This window comes from Schistocerca gregaria, chromosome 9, assembly GCF_023897955.1.
Source record: "Schistocerca gregaria isolate iqSchGreg1 chromosome 9, iqSchGreg1.2, whole genome shotgun sequence".
NCBI classification, from domain to species: Eukaryota; Metazoa; Arthropoda; class Insecta; order Orthoptera; family Acrididae; genus Schistocerca; species Schistocerca gregaria.
In genome coordinates, this window is record NC_064928.1 from 102,316,045 (window position 1) to 102,332,111 (window position 16,067).

At 42.9% G+C, this 16,067-nt stretch overlaps 1 protein-coding gene across 2 annotated transcripts in view; it reads left to right on the forward strand.

Moving 5' to 3' along the window:
• The window catches only part of LOC126292116 (keratin, type II cytoskeletal 1-like), a 45,194-nt gene extending 29,401 nt beyond the window's left edge, over positions 1–15,793 (forward strand). The window contains exons 2-4 of one of the 2 annotated variants that reach the window (XM_049985941.1): positions 2,850–3,062; positions 7,044–7,392; positions 13,802–15,793. In XM_049985941.1, the coding sequence (XP_049841898.1) occupies positions 2,850–3,062; positions 7,044–7,392; positions 13,802–14,163 (924 nt within the window). In that variant the 3' untranslated portion in view covers positions 14,164–15,793. The remainder of the gene's footprint in view (positions 1–2,849; positions 3,063–7,043; positions 7,393–13,801) is intronic. The other variant, XM_049985942.1, reaches the window with a different exon arrangement.
• Positions 15,794–16,067: the final 274 nt, after the last annotated feature.

Sequence of the window (16,067 nt, forward strand, 5' to 3'; positions counted from 1 at the left end):
TATATATGAATTCGTTCCGGTTTTACCCCAACTGTACATATCTGTATAAGTTCCTTACTTAGCACAAGATATCAGAAGTAAGAAACACAACCACAAAAATGTAACAAATTTTTCTGCTCAACAGCTAAGCGTCTGATACTGTCAAGCCACATGGCGGTAGTGAAGTCGCCGGTTGTCTTCACGGTCAAACGGCCAAAGAGCAATGTTGCCAACTCGTAAAGAGCAATATGAGGGTTCCCTTTTTGACGCCCATATCCTATTATCCTAGAGGAACGGAACAGCTTGTATCACCAAGACAATGTACCCGTTCATAAAGGAGCGACTGAGCGAGATGGCGCAGCGGTTGTCACACTGGACTCACAACTGGGAGGACGACGGTTCCGCCCACCCTGATTTAAGTTTTCCATGATCTCCCTGAATCACTTCAGGGAAATGCCGGGATGGTTCCTTTGAAAGGGTACAGCCAACTTTGTTCCCCATCCTTCCCCAATCTGATGCAAACCGATGACCTCGCCGTTTGGTTCCCTCCTCTAAATCAACAAACTAACCAACCGTAAAGGAGTGTCTGTGAGGCAATAGTTTGCGGACGATAATAACCCTGAAATAGACTGGCCTGTCCAGAGTCCCGATGTGAACGCAATTGAACCCCTTTCGGACTTCGCTCCAGGCTGCAAAGTCCAACACCAGTATCTTCTCTCATGTCGGCTGATTTGGAAGGATGGACTGTCATTGCTCCACATACACTATGTGATCAAAAGTATTTGGACACCCCCAAATACACACGCTTTTCATGATAGGTGCATTGTGCTGCCACGTACTACCAGATACTCCATATCAGCGACCTCAGTAGACATTAGACATCGTCAGAGAGCAGAATCTGGCGCTCCGCGGAACTCACGGACTTGGAATATGGTCAGGTGATTGGGTGTCACTTGTGACATACGTCCGTACGCGAGATTTCCATTCTCCTAAACTTCCCTAGGTCCACTGTTTCCGATGTGATAGTGAACTGGAACGGTGAAGGGACACGTACAGCACAGAAGTGTACAGGCTGACCTCGTCTGTTGACTGAGAAAGAATGCCAACAGTTGAACAGGGTCGTAATGTGTAATAGGCAGACATCTATCCAGACCATCACACAAAAATTCCAAGCTCCATCAGGATCCACTGAGGGTACTGTACATTTAGCCAGGAGGTGAAAAAACTTGGATTTCACGGTCGAGCGGCTGCTCATAGGCCACACATCACGCCGGTAAATGCCAAACGACACCTCCCTTTGTGTAAGGAGCGTAAACATTGGACGATTGAACAGTGGAAAAACGTTGTGTCGGGTGACAAATCACGGTACACAATGCGGCGATCCGATGACAGGGTGTGGGTATGACGAATATTCGGTGAACGTCATCTGCCAGCGAGCGTAGTGCCAACAGTAAAATTCGGAGGCGGCGGTGTTATGGTGTGGTCGAGTTTTTCTTAGAGGGGGTTGCACCCCTTGTTGTTTGCATAGCACTATCACAGCTCATGCCTACATTGATGTTTTAAGCACCTTCTTGGTTCCCACTGTTGAAGAGCAATTTGGGGATGGCGTTTGCACCTTTCAACACGATCTAGCACCTATCATAACGCACGGCCTGTGTCGAAGTGGTGAAACGTCTCGTTCGAAAAATTTGTGAACTACTGTGCTGGTAAACCCCTTACGTTATTTGATTTTCAAACAGCTGAGGAAAACTGAACGTACTCAGACATTTCTCTCTTTACTTATTCTGATCATCACTAAACCGACACACAATATTTTTAGCGCAACGCAATCTGACTAACAATAGCCTATACCTTTCATGAATCACTTACCTCACAAAAATCTTCATTACTCGAACTACTGCAATACAGCGAGCGCCAATACTGCCAGCTAAATAAAAGATTCCAACTACTGAAGTCACTAACTACTGATAGGCATAGTTAGCAAATGAAAGATTTTGATAAACAACAAACAATGTATTTACCTTAATAGTGTTCAAAAGTTATATATATATATATATATATATATATATATATATATATATATATATATATATATATATATATATATGTCTCTGATGGACACACGTCCAGATCATCCGCTCTCAAAACTCCGCCGTCTCTCTCCCCACATCCACTTCTGCTGGCGGCTACGCTACGCGCTGTTAACATCCAACTGCCCAACACTACAACAGCAAATATTGCAACAATGAAGACCAGCCTCAGACAACACACAGCACACGCAGTGATTTTCATACAGAGCGCTACGTGGCGTTACCAACATAAAAACCTAAACAGCCTACTTACAGTGGTTACACGGCAATAACGTCCATGTAATGGATTGGCTTGACCTGAATCCTATAGAACACCTTTCGGATGTTTTGGAATGCCGGCTTCGTGCCAGGCCTCACCGACCGACACAAATACCTCTCCTCAGTGCAGCACTTCGTGAAGAATGGGCTGCCATTTCGCAAGAAACCTTCCAGCACCTGATTGAACGTATGCCTTCGAGAGTGGAAACTGTCTTCAGGGCTAAGGGTGGGCCAACACCGTACTGAATTCCAGCATTAGCGATGGAGGGAGCCACGAAGTCGTAAGTCATTTTGAGCCAGGTGTCCGGATACTTTTGATCACATAGTGTACATTCAGACACCTCACTGAAAGTGTCTGCAGCCGAGGTGACGCCTTGATAAAGGCGAAGGGTGGACACACCCCACAATAATGTCCAATCACAGGTGCCCAAATACTTTTGATGGGACACTGCAGATCAAGATATACAGTAGTTGGTGCTTCCGAGCTCGGCTGATACGTTCGCTATTTCTGTGTGTTTCCAGAAGATGGTGATACTGGCGACGCTGCTCTCTGTAGCGTCGGCACGCCCTGGAGTGGTCGAGGGCCACGGAGCGGGGGCGGAGTTCCTGGGGGACGCGCAGCTGCTGGACGGCGGCGGCGGCGGGGGCGGTTACGGCCACGGCGGATACGGCGGCGGCGGATTCGGCGGCGGCGGGTTCGGGTTCGGTGACGCCGGCGGCGGCCACGGCCTCCAGGTAAGCTAGTCCCAGACTTAAATACACGCGCCGTGCCCATCCGATCACTGTCACTCTGGGGGTGGGAAAAATCGACCGGTTAAAACCGACACTATTATTTTAGTTCTGAATAACCGGTATTTTTCGGTAATGATTTGGCCTCGGTTATAACAAGTGTTCTTATTTTTTACTAATAAGGGGATTAAAAATCCTATTAAACATAGGTTTGTTTATTAATAAATAAATCTTCTGCTACCAGTTACGATTTTTCTTTATTTTACTCTTCGCACGTTTCGAGAAATAATTCCCATTTTCAAGTGCGTTTTTTGTGTGTATTAAGCCGTTTCTTTTGATGTTGTCAGTGTGTGCGAGTCAATTACCAAAAGAAATGGCTTAATACACACAAAAAACGCACTTGAAAATGGGAATTATTTCTCGAAACGCGTCGTGGGAAAAGTAAAATAAAGAAAAATCGTAACTGGTAGCAGAAGATTTATTTTTAATAAACAAACCTATTGTTTCTACAGTTGCAGGCTTTCAAAAACCGTTTATAATGGATCAAATCATAAAACCTGTTAATCATCTCAAACTTCCTGGTAGATTAAAACAGTGTGGCGGACCGAGTCTCGAACTCGGGACCTTTGCCTTACGTGCGCTACTGCTCTACCATCTGAGTTGCCCAAGCACGACTCACGACAAGCGCTCACGGCTTCAGTTCTGCCAGTACCTCGTCTCCTACCTTTCTAGGTTCGCAGAAGAGCTTCTGTGAAGCTGTGAGGGCGGGCTGTGAGTCGTGCTTGGGTAGCCCAGATGGTAGAGCAGTTGCCCGCGTAAGGCAAAGGTCTCGAGTTCGAGTCTAGGTCCGGCACAGAGTTTCAATCTGCCAGGAACTTTCATATCAGCGCACACTCCGCTGCAGAAAGAAAATCTCATTCTGGCTATTATTTACCTGCTTAATTTGGTATACTGATTCGAGACATCTTGAAACTTACAACGCAAAAGTCTGAGGTAGTGTTATAATTCCTCAGATATTGTTCGATAACAACGTGTATTACTGAAAATAATTGCAATAAAAACAGAAAAACGGTTATTTTAAAACCCGGTTATTTTGAGTGGTTTTAACAGTGGCGTTATACTGGAGACGGAAAGAAACGGTAAAAGTGAAACCCGATTGTCTGGCAATAACCGTCATCCCTAGCTCGTGGGGCATTTTTTTCTAGATTTGACCTTTTAAAAAAATGGAACACTTTCCTGGATTAAAATTCTAACGTCTTCAAAATGTCTCAGGAAGTGAGGGTATGTCACACTGTTGATGATGGTCCATCCATCAGATAGGAACATCTCTCGTATTTTCTAGGCGAGTTTGATTAAAGATGCACTTCTCAGCGTTCTGTCGAGTTGTTGTGTCAATTTTGTGCATAATTTTGTGTTCATCAAGTGCATCGAGTTGTGCTGTCATATACACGCTCTACCTGGAGTCTGGCCATACTGTGAGCTACTCGGACTGCGGGTTATAGCTGACTGTGACTTCGACGGCCTTTGGTGCGGGAACACTAATAAACAGGAACGGACTTTTCACTTTAAACAAGGCTTGAGGCTGGCGCTCAGTTTATTGAGACCTCGCCGGCCATCACTTCCACCAGAAATGGGAAACGCTGCGAGAATATCAATGCCGACTATGAGAAATAACAGACCATCAAACGGTCTGGTGAGTGTCGTGAGTCAAACTCAGATGCAAAAGCAACAACAGTTCACAGTCTAGTTGGGATAAACAGACAGCAAGTACACGCAGTAACAAAACTTGGAGCACGCCAAGAAGACCAATAGCTTGGACTCCAAAATATAGCGCACAATATTGAAACAAGAGCTCGCCTGAACACCCAGAGTCACACCGTTAATTACGTTCAGTGGTTCGCTTAGGCTGTTTGAGAAGAATAAGCTCTCTACCAGTAGCAAGGTTTCTCAAAAAAAAAAAAAAAAAAAAAAAAAAAAAAAAAAAAAAAAAAAAGGTTCAAATGGCTCTGAGCACTATGGGAATCAACTGCTGTGGTCATTAGTCCCCTAGAACTTAGAACTACTTAAACCTAACCAACCAAAGGACATCACACACATCCATGCCCGAGGCAGGATTCGAACCTGCGACCGTAGCAGTCGCACGGTTCCGGTCTGCGAGCCTAGAACCGCGAGACCACCGCGGCCGGCCAAGTTTTCTCCTCCGCACAAGACCAACATGACACCACACTATATACACATCAAAGAGTCACTTACACTCAACTAATAACTATAAGACAGACTGTAAAAGACCATGTGGAAATAGGGCATTGTATCGAGGGGCAGAAAATCATTCCCTGTTATGCAGCTGTGCTTACCCCTCAAGGTCTCCCAGCCAGCAATGACACGACTCTTTTTCTTTACGCAACATTTTTCTTAATCACCCAGTATCTAGCAACTGCTCCTTTTACTCACTAGAAACTATGACATGCACACTATTGAATTTTATGTCAACTCTTTATGTAAATCCAGTATATTAGTAACATCCAAACAAAGTACACCACTGGCCATTAAAATTTCTACACCACGAAGATGACGTGACGCAGGCGCGAAATTTAACCGACAGGAAGAAGATGCTGTGATATGCAAATGATTAGCTTTTCAGAGCATTCACACATGGTTGGCTCCGGTGGCGACACCTACAACTAGCTGACATGAGGAAAGTTTCCAACCGATTTGTCTTACACAAACAGCAGTTGAGCGGGATTGCGTGGTGAAACGTTGTTGTGACGCCTCGTGTAAGGAGGAGAAATGCGTACCACCACGTTTCCGACTTTCCTATCGCGATTGTGGTTTATCGTATCGAGACATTGCTGCTCGCATTGGTCGAGATCCAATCACTGTTAGCGGACTATGGAATCGGTGGGTTCAGGAGGGTAATTCGGAACGCTGTGCTGGATCCCAATGGCCTCGTATCACTAGCAGTCGAGATGACAGGCATCTTATCCGCATGGCTGTAACGGATCGTGCAGCCACGTCTCGATCTCTGAGTCAAGAGATGTAGACGTTTCCAAGACAACAACCACCTGCACGAACAGTTCGACGACGTTTGCAGCAGCACGAACTATCAGCTCGGAGACCATGGCTGCGGTTATCCTTGACGCTGCATCACAGACAGGAGCGCCTGCGATGGTGTACTCAGCAACGAACCTGGGTGCACGAGTGGCAAAACGTCACTTTTTCGTATGAATCCAGGTTCTGTTTACAGCATCATGACGGTCGCATCCGTATTTGGCGGCATTGCGGTGAACGCACATTGGAAGCATGTACACGTCATCGCCATACTGGCGTATCACCCGGCATGATAGTATGGGGTGCCACTGTTTACATGTCTCGGTCACCTCTCGTTTGCATTGACGGCACTTTGAACAGTGGATGCTACATTTCAGATGTGTTATGACCCGTGGCTCTGCCCTTCACTCGATCCCTGCGAAACCCTACATTTCAGTAGAATAATGCACAACCGCATGTTGCAGGTCTTGTACGGGCCTTTCTGGATACAGAAAATGTTCGACTGCTGCCCTGGCTAGCACATACTCTAGATCTCTCAACAATTGGGAACATCTGGTCAATGGTGGCCGAGCAACTGGCTCGTCACAATACGCCAGTCACTACTCTTGATGAGCGGTGGTTTCGTGTTGAAGCTGCATGGGCAGCTGTAGCTGTACATGCCATCCAAGCTCTGTTGGGCTCAAGGCCCAGGTGTATCAAGGCCGTTATTACGGCCAGAGGTGGTTGTTCTAGGTGCTGATTTCTCAGGATCTATGCACCCAAACTGCGTGAAAATGTAATCACATGTCAGTCCTAGTATAATATATTTGTCCAATGAAAACCCGTTTATTATCTTGATTTCTCCTTGGTGTAGCAATTTTAATGGTCAGTAGTGTATATTCGGGTGAAATGGGCTAGTCGGGGAGGACAGTCACTGAGTGTCGGCTCGCGATGTTCCAGCTGGTGGACCTACACGGGGGTGGTGGCCTGCACCACGGGGCAGCACTTCTGGCGCTAGGCGGCGGCGGGCACGGCTTCCCCCTGGGCCAGCCGGAGCTGGTGGAGTTGGGCCCCGTCGGGGAGCCGTCCGTCCAGATCATCGAGGCGGACGTGCCGCCGCCCAAGACCATCCGCGTCACCAAGACGGTCGCCGTGGGAGTCCCGGTGCCGTACCCGGTCCGCAACGACGTGCCCGTGCCGGTGCACGTCCCCAAGCCCGTCCCCGTACCCGTACCCGTGCACATCCCCGCGCCGCCTCCACTGCCCGCGGCCGTCATCTCTGCTCCTGCTGGAGACTACGGGTCTCAAGGTACGCCACACACTGGACTGCCTCCCGGTCCTTATTTGCGTTAGCCGTATCTAGTGTAAACCTGTGTCTGACGTGACAGCTGCTCTGTAGTAGCTGAGACAAGTGGCACGTTGAGGAGTCCCGGAGTCAGTTTTCGTTGTGTTCTAGCCAGAAAATCAATACGTGAATTTCATCTAACACGGAATCCCTTCAGTGCGAGATTGCCAAAAGTTAATAACGTTTATGGCGTTCGATGTCCCCCGTATTGTCTACCCACAATATTGGCTGCTAATGGCAACAGGGGTGGGGGGGGGGGGTGGGGGGGTGGAACTAAAGTATCCGATGGTGAGCACAGCATGAGGCTACGAAGTTTAGCTGAACTGTTTAGTCGACAAGCAATTCACAACAGTGCTATATAGTTCAACTCTTTTATCTTGGCGGCTCGCGCATGCCCGCCCAGACGCGGGAGATTGCTGCGTTGCCAGTTGCAAACGACGCACGCGCCGAGAGAAGCACCGCCATAGTATAATATAGTTCGCAAACTTACGTTTAGGGGGGAGCGCGCGGTTTATGAAGTAAAACTGCCGCGGCCGCGTTAACCCTTGCGCTGCTGCAGAGACGTGCTCCCCGCATTCCGCGCTGTGCGCGATTTTGTCATCACTGCACTGCTCGCCTGTGCACACACATGGTGTTCCGACTGCTTTGACACACTTTATCATTCGATTTCACAAAAACTATTTGCCCAAAAATTTGATTTTCACACATCTTCTTGACTGTTACCTTCCCCCCACAAATGACTTAATTTTGTTTCGATGTTCAAAGCAGCTATTGTGCAGCATTAACTGTAGTAAACTATTGCACGAAATTTTGAAGAGTTTGCAGAGGTAAAAGTCGATAGCGTATACTTTCCGTATGGTCGATTCTAGTTGCCACAATGTTGAGAATGAAATGTGGCCAAGGTACCTAACTTTCATTTAAAATTTACTGTATAACAATATCTCATTTAATTTAAGTACCAGACAGGTGTCGTATGTAATACTGAGAAATATTCCGTCTTTCGCGACTGTAATAGAAGTTTTATCTATACCAGAGTCATTTCGCTTTTTTCTAAAAAGTTCTGATTAAAATTGGCGAAGTACACAAAACTGAATTGTGGACGTAATAAAACATAGAAAGTAAAATATATTATTTAATGAGGCACAATGTGCAAACAATTTTGTGTTTGTCACAACGGACAGCAAATACTTGCCAATACATAGAACATTCGACGAAAACATTGAATATGATGATGTTGCCAAAGCAGCGAACCAAAGAATTGCGTCCGACAATCAGGAATCTCTGCTCTAAATAATACTTTTAATACTGTCGCAAAAGATTATATCTCGATATGAATAGTAAAACAGCGACTGCGGAAGAGAAGATATACAAACAAAACAGATAACACGAATGTTGTATGTGTGCCTTTTCATTGTTTTTAGTTGCTGTAAAAAGAAGTATTGGAGGGCAAAATTAGAAAACCGAAAACTTATTATGATTATAGTGAAGAGACAAAGCACTAGAAATTTCAAAAAATTACATTCAAAAGAATAAAATTCATGAAGTAAGACACTTCGATATTGTTTTTAAATACAGGTAATATAAAGCACTGACTGAGATTTGAACTCAGATCCTCTCACTTAGCAACTAAACACCTTAACCAATACGCTAATGCATATCGTCATTCAATAGAGCTCCTGGAGGACTTTAACATGCCACGCAAAATACGGACAAACATTGTTGGTATGACTATGAATTACGTTTCGTCGAAGTACAATAGGAAATAAACAATTACCGCTGTTCTTTATTGCGAAAAAGCGGTTCGTGAGAATGATACAAACACCTTTCCTTGCTATCGCCTGAATTAGGGGCTTATTGCTTCTTTGATTTAATTAATTGATAGAATGTGAAGAAATTGGTATAAAGAATGCTTTTTCCAAACTTTCTATAAAAGGAAGTCCGCTATCAAGACATTGCTTTTGTTCAATTATTTTATTTATGACTGAACGTTTCTAAAACTGAAGACACTCGTCCGTGCTCTGCACTGCAGTCAAGCTCTGGCAATGTCGTTCTCTGTTCATTGGCTGACTGCGTTTTGTGACATCCGATAAACTCGGCCTTCTTCGTAAATGACGCGCACTTTAGTAATGTTGGTACAAGTAGAGCAATGGCAATGATAAACAAAGGAAGTATTGCATTATGTCTACAACAACAGTTGCTAGAGCTGACATTTCATCAGAAAGGAACGCAAGGAATTTCGCACAGTGGGAAAGAAGTGGCAGACTAAAAATCAGCATTTCTGCCAGATGAGTCAGTGGACTGTGTGGTGTCATATATGCTCAACTGTGCAAACAGTGCACATGAGGAGTAAAATGATGGCAAGTGAAAGTGAGACTGAAACAGGTGTCAAGCTGTGTAGTTGATCATCGTTGTCAGACAGGGAGCCACAAATCCTGTTTTCAGTTAAATGCAGTAAAGGAGAATTGTTTTCCAAGGAGCATCTACTAAATGTAATCACGTACATGTAATCTTGCCTAGATTCTGCTTTTGAGGAAGAACTGGCAATCATTCCTCCACAGACATTCAAACATCTGACTGAAAATGTCCTCAGCACAGCTGAAATCATCGTAAAGGCAAAGGGTGGACACAACCTGTATTAATGTCCACTAATAGGTCTGTATGCCCAACATGCCGTAACTGAGACATGTCTGACACTTTTACATGATTGTAATGACTGTTAGAGGAACTGTCGTAAATTGCTTAGAAAGTTCTGTTTGGTTGAAAGTTCTATCTGGCTGTAATGCAAGACTTATGCACAAGGATGATTTGATAATGGAGAAGTCCTCTGAAAGTAGTCATCAATAAATAAATAAAACTTTCTGCGTAACTGAAGATCGTTCCTATAACAGTTATTGTAATCCACTAATAGGTTTCTGGATACTTCTAATCAAACAGTGCAACCAAGAAGCAATATTCAACCCACAGTAAAACATCCATTAAATTCCACAACAGAGTTGGGATCCATCAAATTTTATCTCATCAAAACTTCTATTCAGTCCTATGGTGGGTGATGTTACAACAGTGGACTTGATCTTCAGGATCAGTTAATGACATTTTTGTTCCATATTAACAAAACGAAGACATTGTGCTTCACTACTGATCTACAAGAATCCAGAAACATTTACTCTGCCAACATGGACTTACCGCAAGTGACTAAGTTCAGGTATCTCGTATTGGCAATGGCTAACATGTAGAAGTCAACATATAAAGAGCTAGTGTAGCCTGGCACTTAAGCAAATAATAAATAGCCAATTTCAAGCATAAAATTAAAGAACATCTGAACTCAATAGTGTACTTCATCTTCATCTGTCCTGACACACACTCTGGTACCAAATGTCTGCCTGCTTCAAAAGAGGCAGAATATCCACTCATTGTTATGAACATGTACATGCTTACATTGACAGCTAATGTCACTAATCTGAATCTGTTGTACATTGCACCACTGTAAAATGCTTCAGGATTGTTTTTGTCCACGAAGAAATGGGAGAAAATTGTCTACCATAGTTTGGATGAATGCTACAAGCAGACTGTAATTCACTGGCAAACACAGGCTTTGCAGTGGAGGAGGAAAGAGGTCCAGGAATCATAATGCTGGATAGTAAACCTACCCAGTGACCTGAAGGATGTAGATCACTGCATAAAGTGGCTCAATAATATGCAAATAAGAAAAGGCAGTTCTGCACACTGAATCTCTCTACACTGCAAGATAACTGAGGAAAAGAAGTTCCAAAAGCTAGTTGGAACAGAGCATAATCCAGTGACTGTTTGTAAAATTACTTTCTTTGCAACCAAAGTCACAGTACATGTTTGTAAAAGTACTAGCATCTATGACTAGTTGTAGAGAGACAGGAGATGAGCTAACTGAGGATGAACAGAGTAAGTCCACATTTGTCAGTTATATGTACGTGACGATGATGAAGATGTTGATGATATGTTGATTTGTGCACATGGTGGTCATCTTCAGCATCAACAGTAAAGTCTAATGACGCAAGTGTCATTAAAAGTGGAAAACCATTTAAAAATTTCATAAATTTTTAAAAAATAAAAAAGACACACATATGGTCTCAGTTGTGTAACTGGATTCATGGTTTCCTGTCAGAAAGATCACAGTTCATTGTCATTGATGGAAAGTCATCAAGTGAAATGTAAGTGGTATCTTGGATCCCCTGAGGAAGTGTTACAGGCTCTCAGCTGTTACTAATACTTTCAAAAAAGAAATAAAAAATTTCCTAATAAACAGCAGCTTCTACAACATTAACGAATACCTGGAATTTTGCTCAAATCTGTAGATCTACTCCATAACTCCCTAAACAAAAATTCATAATTATCAACCATACCTAGATAAAACCAAACTCATTTCATCCATTTATGTATGTAATTATGCACCTAGCTTTTGTACTGTATGTTACTATGCCTAGTTAACTAAAGTACTGGTATTTAATAGTTTTAGAAAAATCAACCAAGGTCAACCAAGGGATTTCGCAAGCTTTTCTTCTACCTGTGTGTACATAAGCAGAATAATGTTTTTGTTATAATGATGTGTTGATACCAGTGAAGAGATTTTTTACATGATGTAAATTTAAAAGAAAAACACCAGACTGCAATATATTTGTTTCCTTTCACTGACAGGTGGGAGCAGAGGGGGGGCATAGCCCCCCCCCCCCTTGTCGACGGGTATGGGTGCCCTTGGTACCAGCTGTCAGTCCTATTTGGTGTGGGTCTCAAACAGTTGAGCAGTAGTCTAGGATGGGGTGACACAAGTGTTTATGAGAAATCTTCTTTGTAGACTGATTGTATTTCCATAGTATTCTACCAATGAACTAATGTCTGCTTCTTGATGTACCTTCACCTAAGCCTATATGATCATTCCACTTCATATCCTACAGACAATGTTGATTGGAATACTCTCTTTCAAATTCTGAAGGTAGCAGGGGTAAAATACAGGGAGCGAAAGGCTATTTACAATTAGTACAGAAACCAGATGGCAGTTATAAGAGTCGAGGGGTATGAACGGGAAGCAGTGGTTCGGAAGGGAGTGAGACAGGGTTGTAGCCTCTCCCCGATGTTATTCAATCTGTATATTGAGCGAGCAGTAAAGGAAACAAAAGAAAAGTTCAGAGAGGGTATTAAAATCCATGGAGAAGAAATAAAAACTTTGAGGTTTGCCAATGACATTGTAATTCTGTCAGAGACAGCAAAGGACCTTGAAGAGGAGTTGAATGGAATGGACAGTGTCTTGAAAGGAGGGTATAAGATGAACATCAACAAAATCAAAATGAGGATAATGGAATGTAGTCGAATTAATTTGGGTGATGCTGGGGGAATTAGATTAGGAAATGAGACACTTAAAGTAGTAAAGGAGTTTTGCTATTTAGGAAGTAAAATAACTGATGATGGTAGAAGTAGAGAGGATATAAAATGTAGACTGGCAATGGCAAGGAAAGCGTTTCTCAAGAAGAGAAATTTGTTAATATCGAATATAGATTTATGTATCAGGAAGTCGTTTATGAAAGTATTTGTTTGGAGTGTAGCCATGTATGGAAGTGAAACATGGACAATAACTAGTTTGGTCAAGAAGAGAATAGAAGCTTTCGAAATGTGGTGCTACAGAAGAATGCAGAAGATAAGGTGGATAGATCACGTAACTAATGAGGAGGTATTGAATAGGAATGGGGAGAAGAGAAGTCTGTGGCACAACTTGACTAGAAGAAGGGATCGGTTGGTATGACATGTCCTGAAGCATCAAGGGATCACAAATTTAGCACTGGAGGGCAGCGTGGAGGGTAAAAATTGTAGAGGAAGACCAAGAGATGAATACACTAAGCAGATTCAGAAGGATGTAGGTTGCAGCAGGTACTGGGAGATGAAGAAGCTTGCACAGGATAGGGTAGCAGGGAGAGCTGCATCAAACCAGTCTCAGGACTGAAGACCACAACAACAACAACCCTGCAGATTGTTGCACCCTTATATTTACACAAGCTGGCGGATTCCACTGTTACTTATTGATATTGAATTCACAGGATTCAATTTTTTTTGTGAAGTGCAAAGTTTTACATTTCCAAACGTCTAAAGAAATTTGCTGATCTTTCAATTACTTTCAAATCTTATCAAAATCTGACTGAATATTTTTTTCTTGGACAGCACTTCATTATAGGCAATGAATCATTTTCAAAAAATCTGATGCTGCTATTAATATTGTGTCTGAGATCATTAATATACAACATGAACTGCAAGGATCCCTGCACACTTCCTTGGAGTAACTTAAGTTACTTCTACATTCGACCAAGCAATACCATTGTTTCTTTGTTCCTCAACAGAGGTGTCTTTCTTTTAGGGAGTTACGGGCCTAGCGGAGGTGGCATAGCTGCCAGTGCGAGTGGCTTGTCTGCTGTCAACGGGGGCAGCTACGGTGCCAGCGGGGGCGGCTACAGTGCGGGTGGTGGTGACTACAGTGGAGGCATTGGCGGAGGTGGTGGCCTGGATGCAGCAGCTGCATTGGCAGCGGCAGGAATCGGCCACAACGCAGGTGTAGGGCTGGCGGAGGCCCACCCGCACGACCTGGGAGCCGCAGCATCCGGGGGCAACTCCGAGGAGATCTCGCGCAGCGCCACTGCCATTGTCGGCGAGGAGACCATCCAGAGGGCGATAGACGCTGCAGAGGCCATCGAGCAGGGCAACAAGGTCCCTGATCACTAGTTGTTCTACAACTCCGTGGCACCACTCTTGCATCTCACTACGCCTGTATTACACTGCCTTTCATTATCCATATCCACATTTCATCCTAATCACCAATCTCAGGATTTCTTGTCACAACAATAATAGTGTGTATTTTTGAGGGGATCTGTGAGGGCTGTTCATAGCTATTGTCCCCAATCCAAAAAATTTACGTAACTATTACTTGCTACAAATCCCCACTAATATAAATGGCACCACTCTTGCATCTCACAATGTTTTTATTAAACTACATTTCATTATTCATCCCACTTTTCTTCACATCAGTTCCAGCATTTCTTGTCACAACATCCATAGCAGATACTTTTCAAGAGGATATCTGCAGACTGCTTAATCACTGTTGTCCCTAATCCACAGAACGAACTTACAAACACAATCATTCATTATAGAGCCTCAACAAGACCCTTTTTGGTTATTAAGTTCCATATATCTGCTCCACATATTTGTTAACTCAGAAGGGAAAAAATCTATAGTGACACCACATCATCTTAACTGCTTCCACCATAAATTAAAAAAAATAGAGTTCTTGTAGGAGAATTTGGCTAGGAAGTAAAATGTGTTTGGCAATCTACTCTGCTATTTGTCGGATGTTAAACTCTGATTGAACAAATGATGGAGTTAAGAAGACACAGAGGATGACCAAAAGTGGAGTTCATGAATGGAATTAAAGCTGGCAGAAGAAATGAGAGCAGTGTCAAGGGAGTTAAAATGAGTGAATCCATCAACTTTCACAGTGAAGAGAAAAAGAAAAGGATCCAGATTTACTTCTCTGATGTGAAATTTCCATTACTGCTCTCTGATGGGAATCCATTGCTAGCTTTCACGACTGATTAATTTTTTTAGATCCAAATAGGTGCAAATCTTGTCAGTTCACATATAATTACCTGTTTTGAGCTCGCAGAGATACCAAACATAGATCTGAAACTGCATGCTGCCCATTTTCTGCCATTTACAATAATATTGTGAACAACACAAAAACGATCAGAACATTACAGATTTCAAAATTACAAATTTCAACAACAGGAATCTAAAGCTTACAGCTCTTGTAAACAAATAACATAAAGATTTGGTGAAACATGTCACGGTTGGATTTTTTTCAATTTGAGGACGATAATTATTGAACAGTTGTTATGGCTTCCTTCCTCTATCAAATGGTGCTTTCAAAAGTGAGTCTGTCAAATGGTGACAGTCACTCCTTGATACCATAATGCAGAATCTGTTGCACTTTTTATGGATAAGTGATTTCAGCATTAACCCCGACATTTTATGCATATCAGAATGTTTAGTCCATTCTATTATCATACTGAAATATTTTTCAGTGTCACTTGCCATTTTCATGTTCATTCCACATTGTGCCCACTACATCTGAAAATCTGCATCGCCTTCCATCATCATTTTTATGTTCTCAAATGACTGAAAGTAATAGTCACTGTTAAGTTTGTTGATTTTGTTGAATATGTTCATAATATTCCATATGTGTGTTTTTTGTTTTCTTTGTTGTATACTTGATGTGGAATGTTATTTGTGGTACAAAGAATTTCTTTTATTCTTGTTTGTCTTAATGTTGTAATAAATAAACTGTTTTGTACACAAATCACTGCTTATTACTTTAATGTCCATAGAGACTGTTCATTCCTGTGCAGAGTTCAGAATGAAATTTCATTTTCTGGTATAAGTCTTCAATAGTCTGACACCAGACATAAGGCGTGAAACTGGATGTCACCAGATATTCAAAACTAAAGTAACATGGTAGCTTACAAACCACCCCTTCTGTAATTTAACCAGAATTTTTTTGTGTGTGTAATGTAAATTCCAGTCATCTCTAACGGTCATGTCAAGAAGTTTCAACTTTTCCAGTACACAGACAG